At 40.4% G+C, this 16,736-nt stretch overlaps 1 protein-coding gene across 5 annotated transcripts; it reads left to right on the forward strand.

Moving 5' to 3' along the window:
- The first annotated feature begins 450 nt into the window (after positions 1-450).
- On the forward strand, positions 451-13,375 carry si:dkey-182i3.10 (gastrula zinc finger protein XlCGF57.1). 5 transcript variants are annotated; one of them, XM_031573275.2, is made up of 5 exons: positions 457-1,299; positions 7,038-7,272; positions 7,418-7,524; positions 8,681-10,071; positions 13,152-13,375. In XM_031573275.2, the coding sequence occupies exons 1-5, from the start codon at positions 1,141-1,143 to the stop codon at positions 13,153-13,155; spliced, it is 1,896 nt and encodes a 631-aa protein (XP_031429135.1). In that variant the 5' UTR covers positions 457-1,140; the 3' UTR covers positions 13,156-13,375. The 5 variants fall into 5 exon arrangements, with proteins under 5 accessions (XP_031429137.1, XP_031429134.1, XP_031429135.1 ...); XM_031573276.2 differs by lacking the exon at positions 13,152-13,375 and adding an exon at positions 13,070-13,108; XM_031573277.2 differs by lacking the exon at positions 13,152-13,375 and having other exon boundaries at positions 451-1,299; positions 7,015-7,272; positions 8,681-10,426.
- Positions 13,376-16,736: the final 3,361 nt, after the last annotated feature.

Raw genomic sequence — 16,736 nt, forward strand, 5'->3', positions numbered from 1 at the left:
GAAGGCAGATACCTATGGGTGTCTGATCAAAAAGGTAGGCGTTGCATGGAAATCTTGGTTTTCAACGTCTGGTAGGCGCATCTAATCTAATCTCTACACGGTTTGACAACATAACATTTACTAACGAATAAAATAACCCAGTAGCACAACAAGAGAGACGGAGAAGTAATATATTTTTTGCATTTTAAAGCTTAGTACTCAGTTAACATCGTGTACATCACCCATTTACCATTCTTATCTAACGTCTCTTTGAAATGGGTTTTTCCATGAAATGTTAATTTTGTTTTCACAGTTCATTAAATGTTTTGTTGCTAACGTGAGCTACTGAAACTAATAATATACAAGTTGACATTTCATAGCGGCTTCTGTGAGAATACAGTAACATTACTTGAATTAGTAGCACCAACTACAGTTTTTATGTAAAATACAACTAGAGTTGTTGTAAGAGTGATAGGGTTGTGCAAGAATTGCCATCCTCATATAAAGTAGGTTGACCCTTAGGGTATATATATGTATGTATAGTACATACACAAACATACAGAATATACAATATGTATATACACCCATGACAGCTGGTGAACAAAGGGTAAATTGTAATTATTGCACTTCATATCAATCAAGACAGGGAAGGTGGCAGGATCTGTACATTTGTCTACATGACATTTAATGTTATTCACATGTAAAAAGAGAAGACAGTAATACTGAGAGTTACAGAGAGAAAAAACCCCAGAGGACTTTGTTGAGGAAACAACGTCTGTGACAACATTGGGCCAACTTTGGGCCAACCTCTCCCTGCTATCTGGGTAGGCACTTTGTATTTTAAAAAGGCATTTCAAGCTTTTTCCCATCTTGTACACCACCTTTACTTTTGTTGTACCTTTGGTAGCACATAGGCTACATCTTTTTAAAGAGCATACATTTTTCGGCCTTGTATAATTTGTAGCTAATAAATAAGTCTCGACTTTTATTTTGAAAATATTACGAATGGCGGCCATGTTGAAATTGTCCTTATTGTCGCTAGCTACGCTCCGCTGTATAAAATCTTTGTTGTCGGTAGAGATGCGAACAGCCGTCGATTGTCAAGCACTAATCGCAACCTCCAGATCCACGAGCAAATTATATTTAGCTGATGTTTAGAAGATGTTGCACCTGTGTTCCCAGATCAGATTAATTATGGAAGTCGTTGTCAAGACGACGTTAGCCGAGATGGAGAAAGTAATCGAGACTGGAACCCTACAGTCCCTGACAGAAATCGACACATGTAACTCTAACTCACCAAATACATCTTCGGAACTGATGGTGAGTGAGACGAAACATTGTTGGAACAAAAATTGTATCGATGATTAGTTAGCTCGTCTAAACAATAACATATTTGCTGTAACGTTAATCATTGGCAACAAGTGGAATTTAGCAACACCAAAACGATTTTACCTCAAAATAATAGTTTTAGATAATTGAATGATATACCTACGATCGTGTTTATAAAGTGATTGACACGTCTGTAGTTCAGGCTGAGTCTGTGTCTCCATTAACCCGGTACTACACCTGCTGCTAACAGAGGCGACAACATACATTTAATCGATCTAATTGCGTTACTCTCTACTTTCCTTATAACCAATCAGTCATCAGCCAACCAGTCATGTACAATCTAATTTGGGGAAAGGCCATAGTCTGTAATTGAAAAGGACTAATCGACCGCAGCCTTAGAATCGCTGATCCTGACTGAGTGCAATAGCCCATGCACACCTTATTTATTAAATGTTTTTTCAAATGTATACATTTCTGTCTTTTTCATTTTGGCTAGTCTAATTCTGGGCAACCTAAATCTGAAGAATGCCTGTCTGAAGGCAGGTTTATTTATACAGCACAATTCATACACATTAGTAATTCAAAGTGCTTTATAAATGAGCCGATAAAAGAACAGAAACATTAAATATTAGAACAGTGAATTGCATTATAAAAAACATAGAAAAATAAAATAAGAAGTAAAGTGCTTTAAAGGCTACCTGGGATTTCTAAATGTAGAGTAGAGTTGCGTGTGTGTGTGTGTGTGTGTGTGTGTCTGTGTGTGTTTTCTTCACTAAGTTTTGGTCAACGCGGTGAAACGCATGAAACTTGGCATGATTGTAGCCTCGTATGGCTAATGTGGAATGAATGGTATGGGTCCCTAGGTGGGCGTGTCCCCTCATGCTAGAGTGGGGTAGGCTCCAAGCACTTTTTGGGCAATAGCTCGACCACTGTCAGGCCAAAAATCACCAAAATATTATGGCAAGTTAACCTCTAGGGGGTGCATGACCCTATGTCATTAAGACTCATTTGTGGAGTAGCACCACATAGTGAATAATGTTTCTTGCAAATATCTAGAGCTTCACTAGCCACTATTTTGTGAGATGAAGCTTCAAACTTGGCTCCACCACGTTCTTTGGATGCATGGCAAATGTCAAGACATGTTGTCCTTAATGTTGCTGCAACTGACACATTTCACCATACATTTCAAAATGTTTATGGCAAGTTAACCTCTAGATGGGGCATTAACCTAGCTCATTACAATTATTTGTGGAGAGGCGCCACATAGTAAGTGAATAATGTTCAAAGCAAACACCTAGCACTTCATTTGCTAATATCTCGTGATGTAAAGGTTAAAACCTCATGACATTTCACACGCTTCATCATTACCACAGATTTTGTTCATGAAATTGTGTCCATAGGGGGTGCTGCAACGGACATATTTCAATATCTCAAGAAGCACTAAAGCTATAATGTTATAATAATAATAATAATATGTTGACATTTGGTGTGCTTACTTGGCTACATTTGCTCACATTTCTTGACTATCCATTTGGCTTGCTCAAGAACATGGTTGCCAACGGCCAATCAAAATTCAGCAGCCAATGCAAAGGTTCAAACTTCATACAATTCTTCTCAGTTCTGCTTCAACCCCCATGACCACTGCTGGTGGCTATATTTCGACGTATTATAATGATAGTGCATTGTTCTGTTATAAATATCAATACTGGACATTTAGCATTGTTTTCAAACATATTCTTGTTTTCAACTAATACTCCTTCATTTTAGACATGCATATTTCTCAAAACTTTGTAAATAAATGGCAAGTACATTTATACAAAGAAGCTCTTATTGTTCCTTAATACATTTAAACAACGTAACAATGTCAATTTCACAATATGCTCATATTTAACGCAAGAATATATCTGTTAGAAAGTCACACTCATGCCTCATTCACTAGACGGGTTGAACCTTTAGAACGTAACTCTCAGGTACTGCTCCACACCCTATCAGTGTACAGCCACCATATCCATAGATTATAGTTCCTTACATTTTCACTTGGAATAAGACACACAATAAACAGCCCAGCACACACAAAACAAAACACTGTCTCGAGCTGGTAGCAACTCAGCCACCTTTCCAATAGATGCCACTAAACACTCCACACTGTAATTTGTACACCATCCTTGCTTAGCTTGAATTGTTCATGTCCGCATAGCTTGCATAGAAATATCACTGTGGTCTGCTGTTGAGGAGGGTATCTAAAAGATTCATTGTTTCATTCCTCTGCCCCAAAATAGAGAAAAGAGGACCTACCCATCAGTTATGGGTAGACATGGGGGAGATTAGCAGAATTAGAGTTTCTTAAAGTATTCAAATAAATTGGAGCTCTGCAGTTGAAAATCTTGTAAACATACAAAGCTGTCTTCAAACAGTAGGCTCCGAAGCTGTTTAAATTCAACCACTTATTTAGTAGATTTTCTGGCCATAAATCTGGTTCTAGAATTTACTTCGGCCACGCTACTTTGAACAAAACCTTACTCTTATGAAAATAACAATGATGTGAGAAATTAGTAGCTATTTAGCTAGCCAGCTCTGAGAACCCATCGCTAACTGAAGAAACAGATCTGAATAGCGTGTAAACAACTGTTGGATTAGCGAGGAAGTTGCTTAGGAGAGAGAGACATGAGCGCTTAAACAGAGCCAGTGGAAGTTTGTTCACAAAAGTGACTTTTTTTGTCTTGTTGTATAGGAAGTGGTGTGTCGTCTTCAAACCTCAAATCTCTGCAGGCGATATGAACTGGAGCAAGGCTGTGTTTAAAAAAATAAAAAAAGGGCAACATGCATGCTGGATATAAATAAATACATTATCTGGTCTATCTACTATTTGTTTTCACCAACTGAGCTCGCCTTACAACCAGGCAGTCATTTATTTGGTTGGAGCCCTAGCGGCAGCTATGACGACTACAGCTCGGAGTCAACGGAAAAGAAAGAAGGTGAGATTTATTAGAGTATATTCAACTTTATTGTCATTGTTGAACAATGTTCAGTTGCAATGGTAGATTCAGTTGCATTGCACAGTTTTGATTTTCTGCCCTGATTGTGTTTCCAGCTGCTGGAAGCGAGGCAGAGTGTACTAACTGCAGATCAAATGGACTTCTGGAAGGGCATCATGATTGATGTGATATCCCATGAGGAGGAGCCTCCACAGGCAGGAGCTCACCGACCTGTGTGCCACACAACACAACAAGACTGGAAGCTAATCTGAAGTACATGGCTACACAACAAGACTGGAAGCTAATCTGAAGTACATGGCTACACAACACAACAAGACTGGATGCTAATCTGAAGTACAGGCAGGAGCTCACCGACCTGTGTGCCACACAACACAACAAGACTGGAAGCTAATCTGAAGTACATGGCTACACAACACAACAAGACTGGATGCTAATCTGAAGTACAGGCAGGAGCTCACCGACCTGTGTGCCACACTGCAGGCAAGCCTGGATGCTAATCTAAGTACATGGCTACACAACACAACAAGACTGGATGCTAATCTGAAGTACAGGCAGGAGCTCACCGACCTGTGTGCCACACTGCAGGCAAGACTGGATGCTAATCTAAGTACATGGCTACACAACACAACAAGACTGGATGCTAATCTGAAGTACAGGCAGGAGCTCACCGACCTGTGTGCCACACTGCAGGCAAGACTGGATGCTAATCTAAGTACATGGCTACACAACACAACAAGACTGGATGCTAATCTGAAGTACAGGCAGGAGCTCACCGACCTGTGTGCCACACTGCAGGCAAGACTGGATGCTAATCTAAGTACATGGCTACACAACACAACAAGACTGGATGCTAATCTGAAGTACAGGCAGGAGCTCACCGACCTGTGTGCCACACTGCAGGCAAGACGATCCTAATCTGAAGTACAGGCAGGAGCTCACCCACCTGTGTGCCACACTGCAGGAAAGACTGGATGCTAATCTGAGTACATGGCTACACAACACAACAAGACTGGATGCTAATCTGAGTACATGGCTACACAACACAACAAGACTGGATGCTAATCTAAGTACATGGCAACACAACACAGACGTCTGCACACGGAGGTGCAGTCTGAGGCCCCAGGTCCCTACTGTTGACTGACTTTTCTTCTAGTTGCTGCACATGTTAAAAGTTACTGGCTAGGCCTGTAGTTCTTTTCAGACAGTAGTGCTTGCTAGTTAATGTGAGATTCACATTAGTTGTTAGTTGTTTTGTGGGCAGGGTCTTCTTGGAACTTTCCTGCTATTTCTACACAGTTGTGCAATAAAGCTCTTTTTTGTAATCAATAAGCCTTGCAAATGTATTTTTCTTTCACCAGTAAATTCATGCATGTCCTTGATTATAGTGTAGCCCATCGGTTCCCAAACTGGGGAACTACCCCCAGGGGTACGCGAAGTGGTTCAGGGGGTACGCGGGGAGAAAATGTCCGCGATAACAGAAAACGGACGGAATTCGCAGAATGTACCGTTTGAAACAGAATTGCAACTTTCAGACGGAAACATCATTTTGTGCATCATAATCGCCCAAATTCCCCTGTATTTTGTCCCGCAGCTGGAGATTAAATGTCTGAAGGGGTACGGGACTGTAAAAAGTTTGGGAACCACTGGTGTAGCCCATAGGACATCAATAATATGAATATGTACAACATATAGCATATATTTCATGAATATATAATCTAGTATGTTTGGTTTAGGCTTACAAACTAATACATACCTTTACATTATTATTATTATTGTAAAGTAGGGGTTTATCCAAACTTGTATTATAATGGCCCAGCGTAACACATAGCAACAGATCTACTCAACCAATCATGAGTGATTTTCTTTTTTTAAAGTGGGGTTTTATCTACTACTGGAGTTGGGCTAATTCAGGCCTGGTAGAATCATTCACACTTCCACCAGATCTGCCCTCCACATACGCACACACTCCTGTTGCTAGTGATTCCTTCCTGACAAGTGGTAAATGTACACAGCAGATCATGTGGCAGATGTACTGTACATAATACAAACAAACATCATATGGTATATACATGATGCATACAAAACAGCTTAGTGGGTAAACAGTATGCTCATAGGGTTACTGTTACAGGGGTGAGCTCATGCATTGTAAAAAGAAGGAGTTAACTAGCGTAATCAATTCTACTGTTTTGATTCTACTGTGAAGTTAATATTCATCACCATGGCCAGAACACATTGTGACGGGGAAGTCGGGTGTATTTTGTTTCAGTCAAGCTTATGTTAAAAAGCAGAGGTACTTAAAACGATGAACAGTTCCCTAATTCATAAGTATATTCATTATGAGGCATGGTTATATTTTTCAGGCAAGCTCATTTATAAAAACATAGATTTGTTTTCAGTTTTCTTCATGGCCACCATAGTACTGGTCTGTGTGTCAGTACCCCATACTGGTCTGTGTGTCAGTACCCCATACTGGTCTGTGTGTCAGTACCCCATACTGGTCTCTGTGTCAGTACTCCATACTGGTCTGTGTGTCAGTCCCCCATACTGGTGGCACAAGTACCCCATACGGTTTTCCTCTAGCCTAACCGCAATCTTGCACTTTATTTATCTAACTGACTTTACCAGTACAACTCCTCAATTGTTGAGGAATATGTGAATATGTACTCAGATATGTAATGATTTATTGGATTGTTTTATTGCACTCCTCCAGATCTCCCATCTTTGTCCTTTCAGACTCAGCTGACGTCTGTCTTGGAAGTGCTGGCAAAGGAAGCAGTGGACAAAATCTGTAGGCTTGTAAGTGAAGGCCAGTGCGGCAGTCCGGTGGAGCAGGAAACATTGAAGGGAAATTTTGAACGAATGGACCAAGGGTTTAGGACTGCACTCAAAAAAATCAACGGGCCTGAGGCATATCAACAGTATTCAGATCAATTCTACAGAAAAGTTCACTCCCCTAACCAACAAAAAAGTGAGCAGGACATTCACATTTTGTCAAGCTTAGTAATAGCTAAAGCTTAGTCAGTAATAGTGAACATATCATAGACTGTAAATCAATGTTTATTCACCAGATTGTGTGCCTATCCAAAACAAATGCTATATTCTCATCACATAAGGGGATGCTTCAGATACACAAGGTTCAGATGAAAGAGGATGTTCTGCTTTGGAAGAGTCAACCAATGAAAAAGCTGCAGAAGAAAAACACTGCATCAGAAATGAAGAGGTTAGTGTCTCAAGTTCCCGGTTGCTTCATAAGGTTTTTTTTTGTTGTTTGTTAAAAAAAAAAATGATAATTTAAACTAGACAATGAAGGTAATGATCATTGCTACTGATAATGTAGAAGCCGGTCATAAACTGATTAAGCAACATGACACGAGTGAGACTGGAGTTGGTAAAGGATATCCTCAAGGCTGGGATTTGGACATAGAATTGTTTGATTGGATGTTAAAGTTGTCCATTTAATCCCATCCGTTTTTGCATTTTTTTTTTTTTGGGGGGGGAGTGTGTTAACCATGTTATGGTATATCCATTATGCTATCAAATGTATTTTAATTTACCAGCCAATCACAACCCTTAAAGGGGACATATTATGAAATGTTCACTTTTTAAGTTGCTTCTACCCAATGATTTGGGTATCTGGCCTGCCTACCAACCCAAACACGCTGCAAAAAGACAACCCAGTCAGCTTGTTATGGTCTCTCTATGTCAGAAGGATAAGCTTCAGCGAGAACTTTAGATTTGCTGCTGCTTGTGACGTTCCAAGTAGTGCTCATTAGAATGAAACTGCCCCAGAGCCAAGTAGGGAGTCTCTCTACATGGCCTTGGACCACCCCCGGCGCAATTTTGTCCAATTCTTTTTTGCCTTTAAATCCTTATGTAACATTTCCATAATTCTAACTGTCCTCTTTCACCTGCTGAAGCTGTCAAATGATTCCACCTTTTGGAACTTGGGGAGCTTCGCACATTCGGCTTGGACCTCAACGATTGCTGCTTGCGAGTGTTTTTGTCTTTGTTTTTATTGTATTTTTGTTTGATTTATTGTATTGTTTTTATTGTATTTTTATGCATTGTTTTTTGTAAGTCGCTTTGGACAAAAGCATATGCTAAATACCCTAACTATAACTATATGTTTACAGTGCTGGGTCTGGTATCTTCAATTGTGGCAATCCAGTAACAGGATGGTCTTTGAAAGGATAGAAGAGTGGTGAATTTGAGTTCATGTGTTTACAAAATACAAAAGTCATGGTTCCAAAACAAGACTGTCTGTTTCAAAGGGACCATTTATGAAACCACCTATGAATTGTATACATGACATTTTAGACTAAACAAAACATCAATTATAAATGTATTGACCTATGTCTCCTTACCTCTCTTACTAGGTAGAGCAACTGAGTGAGGTTGTGATAAAGGAAGAGGGGTTTGAGGATTCTACAGAAGACACTGAGACTGATGGAGCAGATGGAGAGGTTTCCCAGCTGATATCCTCAGACAAACTATATACAGTCACTGGTGACCAAGCAAACAAGAGGACATGTCAGCAGCTGAAAACCTTAAGGAGCAAAGGCACAAAGATCACTTGCAATGCAGGGAACCGGTTTCGCTGCAGACACTGCAGGCAGAGTTTCACTAAATTAGCGTACCTCAGAGTGCACAAGGAAGCAATGCACAAAGTTGATCTGCCCTTCACCTGCACATGCTGTGGAAAAGGCTTCATGCTGAAGTGCAGTTTGGAAAAGCATCAGCTCATTCACACTGCAGACCAACCACAGCCTTGCAGTCTGTACAGCAAAACCTTCACAGAGAAACCATGTGTTCAAAAGCATCTGAGATCTCATTATAATCCAACAACTTTTAGCTGTAGTATGTGCTCAAAATCCTTCAGCCGTTTGTACACCCTGAAGAAACACCAGTTGGTTCATACGGGAGAGAAGACGTACTGCTGTGGCACCTGTGGCAAGGCCTTTAGCATCGCTGGAAACCTGTACCGCCATCTGCGCATCCACACTGGGGAGAAGCCATTCTGCTGCCACACTTGTGGGAAGAGCTTTAACCAGTTAGACACTCTGAAGACCCATCAGCGTATCCACACGGGAGAGAGGCCATATAGCTGTAAGACATGTGGGAAAAAATTTGTCCAGAGAAGTGGGCTCAAAACTCATATGCGCATTCATATGGGTAAGGACCTTTTCTCTTGCATGGTCTGTGGAGAGAAACTGGCCTGCATAGATTCCTTTAGAGGGCATGTACAAATGCATGCTGGGAGTATGCCTTGCCAGTGCTCAGTCTGCAGACAACAACTAAGTTCTGTTAGTGCCCTGTGGACTCACCAGCAGCTTCATGCCAGTGACAAAGTGCACAACTGTGATGTCTGTGGAAAGAACTTCAAGTCATCCTGCAACCTGAAAACCCACAAAAAAGTCCACACAGGAGAGAAGCCCTTCAGCTGTGAGAAATGTGGAAAGACATTCACTCAACAAAGCAGTTTGAAGACACACCAGAGTGTTCACACTGGGGACAAACCTTTCAGCTGTGATGTGTGTGGCAAGAACTTTGGAACTCTGGGAAATCTTAACCGACACCAGCGCATACACACAGGAGAGAAGCCCTTCAGCTGCAGTATATGTGGGAAGAGTTTTAATCAGGCCAACAGCCTGAAGGCTCACCTCCAGGTGCACACGGGGGAGAAGCCCTACATGTGTGATAAATGTGGAAAGAGCTTCTCCTACCTGAGGAACCTTAAAGAACACAAATGTGTCTATCGATACGACGGGTATGTTGACCCCTTTTAAATGTTTTTTACACAAAGTAATCTCGATGGTCATATGGAACTTCTTACTTGAGAAAAGAAATGTACAATTGTGTGTAAAAGTTTGGGCACCCTTCTGATTTGAATACATATAGTCGCTTATTGCTAACTGATTGAAACTAAAAATTCTTTCGATCAGCTGATTGAACCTTCAACTGCAAATAAAGCTGCAACAAATCATGAAAAAGCTAATTTAACATAGCTAATTGTAGGTGTGCTTTTCCTTCCTTCTCTGTTGGAGAGTAGCAACATGGGAACCTCAACATAACTCTCAAATGACCTACAAACTAAGATGATTGGTCAATATGAATTAGGAGAGTGACATACAAAGTTATCAAAAAGGTTTGAGGTGTCAGAAATGTAGTAAGAAATGGAAAGCCACAGGAACAGTCCTTGTGAAGGAAAGATGTGGTAGGCCGAGAAAAATATATGAAAGGCAAAGATGAAGAATGGTTAGAATAGTCACAGACAAACCACAGATCACCTCTAAAGAGCTCCAAGAACATCATGCTGCTGATGGTGTCATTGTACATCGTTCCACAGTCCAGCACCCTTTGTACAAGGACAGCCCAATGGAAGGGTAATGCATAAAAAGCCGTTTCTGCATACTCACCACAAGCAGAGTCGCTTGAGGTAGGCAAAAGGGTATGAGACCTTGGTCTACAGACAATCAGAGCCTCCCGATGGTCCACTTGTTTGGTTTGCAGTGCTGTGTAATTTGGGGATAAGCACAAAACATCTCATAAACGCATACATTTTGTGGTTGTGGGCCTACAAACCATGAATATAATAGTACCTGTGAGATCTGCTAGAACCATTGTTGTGTGAGGCAGTAGATTTGTCAAACTAAATCAGTTAATAAAGGAAATTATAAAAAGGTAATGCAGCTCTTTTTCCCTCTGATATCGTTTGCATACTGATTTGTATACATTCCCTTTGAAACTGTTTCTTTGCTTGAAAATGAGGGAGACCCACCCACCAGCCCTACCACTGTCAAGTGGTTTTTACCCAGGCCATTTGCGTGCCCTAGACCCACCCACCAGCCCTACCACTGTCAAGTGGTTTTTACCCAGGCCACTTGAGTGCCCTAGGTGGAATTGATTTCTGGGGTCTGCCCAGAAAGGCAGGCTATGGTTGGGACATAGTTAAAGTGATGTGAAACTGGTACTAGAAAAGAATCTCCATGAAATGTTGCACTAACTGGAATGGACCTGTGTCTACTTTGAGGAATGACAGATCAAGGGTGTGTTTCCTGTGGAGATGAAACAGTACGAAAATGTAGTATCAAAATTACAGTGACCAAAATGTTCAGGTATCAGTATTATTACGCTATTGTTAAAATGAGCTGTAAATGGTCAAAAAATTACAGATACACAAACTGAAATAATTTCAACAAGTTTTATGTTGAAAACTACAAACTGAATTAATTATTATAAAATAATAACATATTAACTAAAATATGGTTCACCATTAAAGGGCCAGTTACCCCTGACAGCAAAGTTGGCTAATAGAGTGTGGAAGTTGACTGGAAGTTTGTAGTTTTTAGTGTTAGCATCCATGTTTGTAGTTTTTAGTGTTAGCATCCATAGCAAGCTAGCTGACAGATCTAAAAATGAAAGAAAATGTGTTTATGAAAAACTTACGGCTGAGTTTATTAACTGAAAACTATGTTGAAAAAAAATCATGTTTTGGCTGGAGCAGTCCTTCAAACTCCCATAAAATAGGCAAAGTTATATAATAAGATAATGCTCCATTCAACCGATTTCTTTTCAAATGTGGCTTGTTTTGCAGTGCGGTCTTTGTCACATTATCTCTCGTTTACTAGGTGGTTTCAATCAAATGTAAACATACTTACAAAAACCTTTTTTCAAAGATGCTCAGACTTACATGAACACATTGTAAAGATTACGGGCCAAGACTTTGGAACTCTGAACCTGGTAAACATATGTGTTAGCTATACATAGGCAATTTTATCAGAAAGTTTTAGTAACTTCAGAGTAACTGTTTCTTCTCCAAAACCAGTGTCCCTACACAATGAATATGGATGAATCGCTGTGCAGAGTTGACTGTAGTAGCCTAAACTCAGAACTCATAATATGACGTGTTTTACTCCCTATAAATTAATCCACAGCATGTATTACAAGGGTTAGTCAAACGGATAAAACTTACTCATCACAAATATCCTCAGCTGGGTCAAGACGAAGCTCAAAGTCGATACGTTTGTCCTCACCAAGAGGACTGGTGAAACAGGGTGTTTTTTCAGGTGTTCTTGCTACGTCATGACCCAATATCGATCACCGATTTACCATTCTCTTATCATATGAATAGCCCTCATTTGCTAATGGGTGGGTCGTTAGCAACTGCTTCTTCACTCAGAGACTGAAATGTGCAAGATTTTAGTTATATTCTCCTTACAAAGTGCTAATTGATTTTTTAGTTTCGAACTTTCAAATATATTTTGTTTTGTATATAAACAAAACGTAAAAAGTAGGTCGTGGGTACAGCCTGTGGTGCGTATCTCGGCTGTCACCAGCCTGTTGTTGTATCCTGCCACCCTTACTATCCTTATATGACTAAAGCCCCCATGCACCAAATCAGCCAACATAACTAAACATATATAAAATTCCCAATATAAATCAAATTTGGCTACAGACAGCACGTGTTGTACTGTGAAGGAGTGCTCTTACAGATCCAAAGTACAGCATGTGGCGCGTTTTGCGGCTGTCGCCAGGTCAGCCAACCAAATCTAAACATAAACAAAATTCCCACACACTATGCCGGGCAGTCTCTCCCTCTAAGGCATTAATACTTATAAAGTGGCCATATTACCTACTGTTAATTGCTTACCTAAATGTATCTGTTTATCAAATCGATGTTTACTAACCATATTCTCTGTCTTATACCTTTGTTCATACATGCTATGACTCTACCCACTCATTGTGTCTCTTTCTTTCCCTCCTAGTTAAGCCTGTCTCCACTGTGGGATGCTGCTGTAGTCTCTACACCTGGTCTACACACACACACACACACACACACCCTCCTAGTTAAGCCTGTCTCCACTGTGGGATGCTACTGTAGTCTCTACACCTGGTCTACTTGCAGAAACCCTGTGCCCACCCCACACTGTCATGCACTTTCTACCTCATACTCAGTGCTAGCCTTTACCTGCAAAATAAAGAATTGCCACCATCGACATTCGATGTTTTCCTTAACTCGACTTACCCTTGTAATAGGGGCGCTGTGAGCACACTGTATACCCTCTAAGGGCCGAAACACACCAAACGCGTTTTTAAAACGGCAGATGCTTTAAAAACGCCTTGGCAAAGTGCGGCGGGCAAAACATTCGCAGGATCACCAGGCTGTTTTGCCCGGCGCCTAGGAAGCGGAGCAGCGTGCGCAACCTGCCTGGGCTGAGTGTGACATTGATGAGCGGTGCGCCTCCGCGCCTTGCGCTGGAAAGTTGAGAATAGTTCAACTTTTAAGCGCATCTAAAAAACGCCAGAAAGACGCAACGCGTGGCGGAGAAAAGGTGCACACGCAAGGCGCGCCGTACCATAGGAAACAATGCATTTGCTAGCGTCCCGTTTTTAAAAACGCGTTTGGTGTGTTTCGGCCCTAAGCTGTTCTCCAACACTTGAATGCTCTCTCCCTACCTTATCCACTATCAACACCCCCCTTTCCATCTCTGTCCCTCCACTCCAAGCACATGCCTTGCCCTTTTGAGCCGATGTTCTGCTCAAGGTTTCTTTCTGTTAACAGTGTTTCCCTTTCTTGCCCCTGTTGGCTCTGGGCTTGTTTCAGGAGGTTCAGGCCCTGGACTCTGTAAATGTTATAGTTTTGGTGCTATATAAATAAAATAAAATGTAATTATTGGCTTTGCTTACTTTATTTATCTATTTGTTTGTTAGTTTGTTTATTTTTGTTTGCTACCAGTTAATTGGCCAGAGCATTGACCATTGTAGTATATATCAGTGACATAATGCTAGCATTACTCGATGCTGTGCAGATTTATTCATTTATCAACCGATACATAACTTTAGAAAATGACATGCCCATCAGCTATAGCTTTTCTTAAACATAGTTTCTACATTTGAACATGTTCCATTTTATTTCATCCATCAGTTAAACATGTTTATTTTATTTGATTAGAGCTCTTTTAACCTCTGACTGGATAATCAATCCACACAATGTTCATTTTAGGCGCATGTCCATTGTATTAATAATTCGGCTAGCCTTCCCTTCTATATAGGCTAAACTTTAGGCCCTGACCATATTATAAAAGTAAAAAGTAGGCTATAAACTCCTCACCAAAAAGGTTGGTTATAGGTTACTGTGCTGCCATACAAAGTTTGATCTGTAGTTGATTGTTTAGGTTTCTCATTACATTTGTTACACCTTTATCCATTAACCTGTAACCTGTGCCCCTCTTGCTGTAATGAGGTGTTTTATCCATTTTCATACAGACTTTTTTCCAAAGTAGATGCAAGTGCAATATATAAACATAGCACAAAAAGTAAGGAAATTTGTGTTTGGTAGATTATTTCTTTGTTGTAACAATGCTTCTTGGCAATAAATCTTATATCGTTGGAAAGCCTGTTTATTTCCCTTTTAAATGGTGACACATTTGTAAGGAACATGCATTTGGGGGATGAGCAGCAGAGCTGAGTATGTGGGTTGTGCCCATGAAAAATGTGCCAAAATTGCTAAATGCTAATTGCTAAATGCTAAACAGTTTATTCTTATGTTGGTATTCACTCTTGTTTTGAGTTGTTTGGTGGATTGGATGATTGAACTCTCGATCAGTAACAAGGAACAAACAAGACATATTGGCAATTTTACACTTTATTCATTTAATACACCCTCAGGAGCCTCAGGAGCGGGTGGAAGATCAATACGCAGCCACAACAGCCTGGCACCACCTCCTCATGCTGGTCACCAACCTGGTCACACATTGCTGTGGGATGGCATTCCAGTCCTCAACCAAGAGTCGTTGCAGATCAGCCATCGTGGTTGTGTTGGTCACTAACACGTACAGCACGCCCAAGCTGATACCAAAAGTGTTCAATTGGGTTGAGGTCTGGACTCATGGCGGGCCATTCCATTCTCTCCCTGATGGTGTATTAAATGAATAAAGTGTAAAATTGCCAATATTTCTGGTTTGTTCCCTGTTACTGATCGAGAGTTCAATCATCCAATCCAAAAAACAACTCAAAACAAGAGTGAATACCAACAGGAGAATTTTGGCACATTTTTCATGGGCGCAACCCACATACTCCTTTCAAATGTGTCACCATTTAAAAGGGAAATAAACAGGCTTTCCAACGGTATAAGATCTATTGCCAAGAAGCATTGTTACAACAAAGAATTATATTTCTATATATATATCGTCACCTTCCTAAAATAATTGCCCTAAGTAATTTTTTCAGGTTATTGAAACCCACCTCACAACTACCCCACACGGATCCGCCAGCGGAGAGGTTTATAACCTGTAAAATCAAGGAAAACAACTTTATTGGACCTGACGCTTTAATGGTGATGATGGATGTGGAGGCTCTATACCCAAATATTGAACATGACCAAAGCCCTCAGAACATTTCCTAGTTGGCCAATTCCAGAGGCTACGTAGGATTTGTGATAATCATCTTGATTTTGACATAAAAAGTAAATAGATGTACAATCGCTTTAGAGAGCGCGGTTACCCTTCAAATGTATTGGAGTCAGCACTGGTTAGATCCAGCACACTTGACTGCCATTCTCTGCTCCAAAGGAAACCTGTAACCTCTAAAAAGGACAGAGTCTTTTTCTCCTCATGCTATAGCACAGAGGCCTATAATATACGTAAGATAATTAGAAAGAATTGGGCCCTCCTTCAATGTGATGAGACTCTTAGTGATCTCTTTAGTGGGTCACTGGTCTTCTCCTTTAGAAGAGCTACAATTGGTGATAGGCTAGTACAGAGTAATTTACCAGCAAAGGAGCAGACAACCTGGTTCATAAAGTGCCTAATGGTACCTCTAAATGTGGACATTGCAGAATATGTGACATTGTAGTAAAGACAAAAGGGTTTACCCACCCAGTCACACAACAAATATTTATGACTAAACACTTCATAAATTGCAAAACTACGAATGTTATTTATAAGTTGAACTGTTGTTTGTGTGAGGCCTTCTATGTTAATAATAAATAATAATAATGCATTTTATTTGTAGCGCACTCTTGATTCAAAAGAATCTCAGAGTGCCAATGTTGGTCGTACATAAGACCGATTCACCGAACATAGATATGCAGCTAAAATTGGCGATTATGCTATGGTAAAACATTTTAAGGACAGCCCTACATCTTTTACTGCAATGGGGATATATCATGTGCCTCCAGACGCGGGGATAGGCAAAAAAAAAGAGAGCCGCTGGATTTATAAACTAAAAGCCATGACTTTCCCAGGTCTTAATGACTCTATTGAGATGTTGTCCTTTCTTTAAAAGATCCGAAATTGTGCTAAATTATCTAAAGTCTGTTAGAAAATGTCATCATACTGGATTTATCACTGATATTTTCTAACTGTTTGTGCTTCTGTTTTCTGGTTGATGTTTTTAGACTGTGCACTTCTCAGCTGTTTGGTTACTCCGCCC

The sequence above is a fragment of the Clupea harengus genome, chromosome 9 (genome assembly GCF_900700415.2).
Source record: "Clupea harengus chromosome 9, Ch_v2.0.2, whole genome shotgun sequence".
Lineage (NCBI taxonomy): Eukaryota > Metazoa > Chordata > Actinopteri > Clupeiformes > Clupeidae > Clupea > Clupea harengus.

Bases quoted from the DNA above. Each gene is read 5' to 3' on its own strand.
- si:dkey-182i3.10 (XM_031573273.2), top strand. From the start codon at position 1,141: ATGTTGCACCTGTGTTCCCAGATCAGATTAATTATGGAAGTCGTTGTC. The intron at 1,300-7,037 runs GTGAGTGAGACG...TTGTCCTTTCAG, and splicing joins ATACATCTTCGGAACTGATG to ACTCAGCTGACGTCTGTCTT. The intron at 7,525-8,680 runs GTTAGTGTCTCA...CTCTCTTACTAG, and splicing joins ACTGCATCAGAAATGAAGAG to GTAGAGCAACTGAGTGAGGT.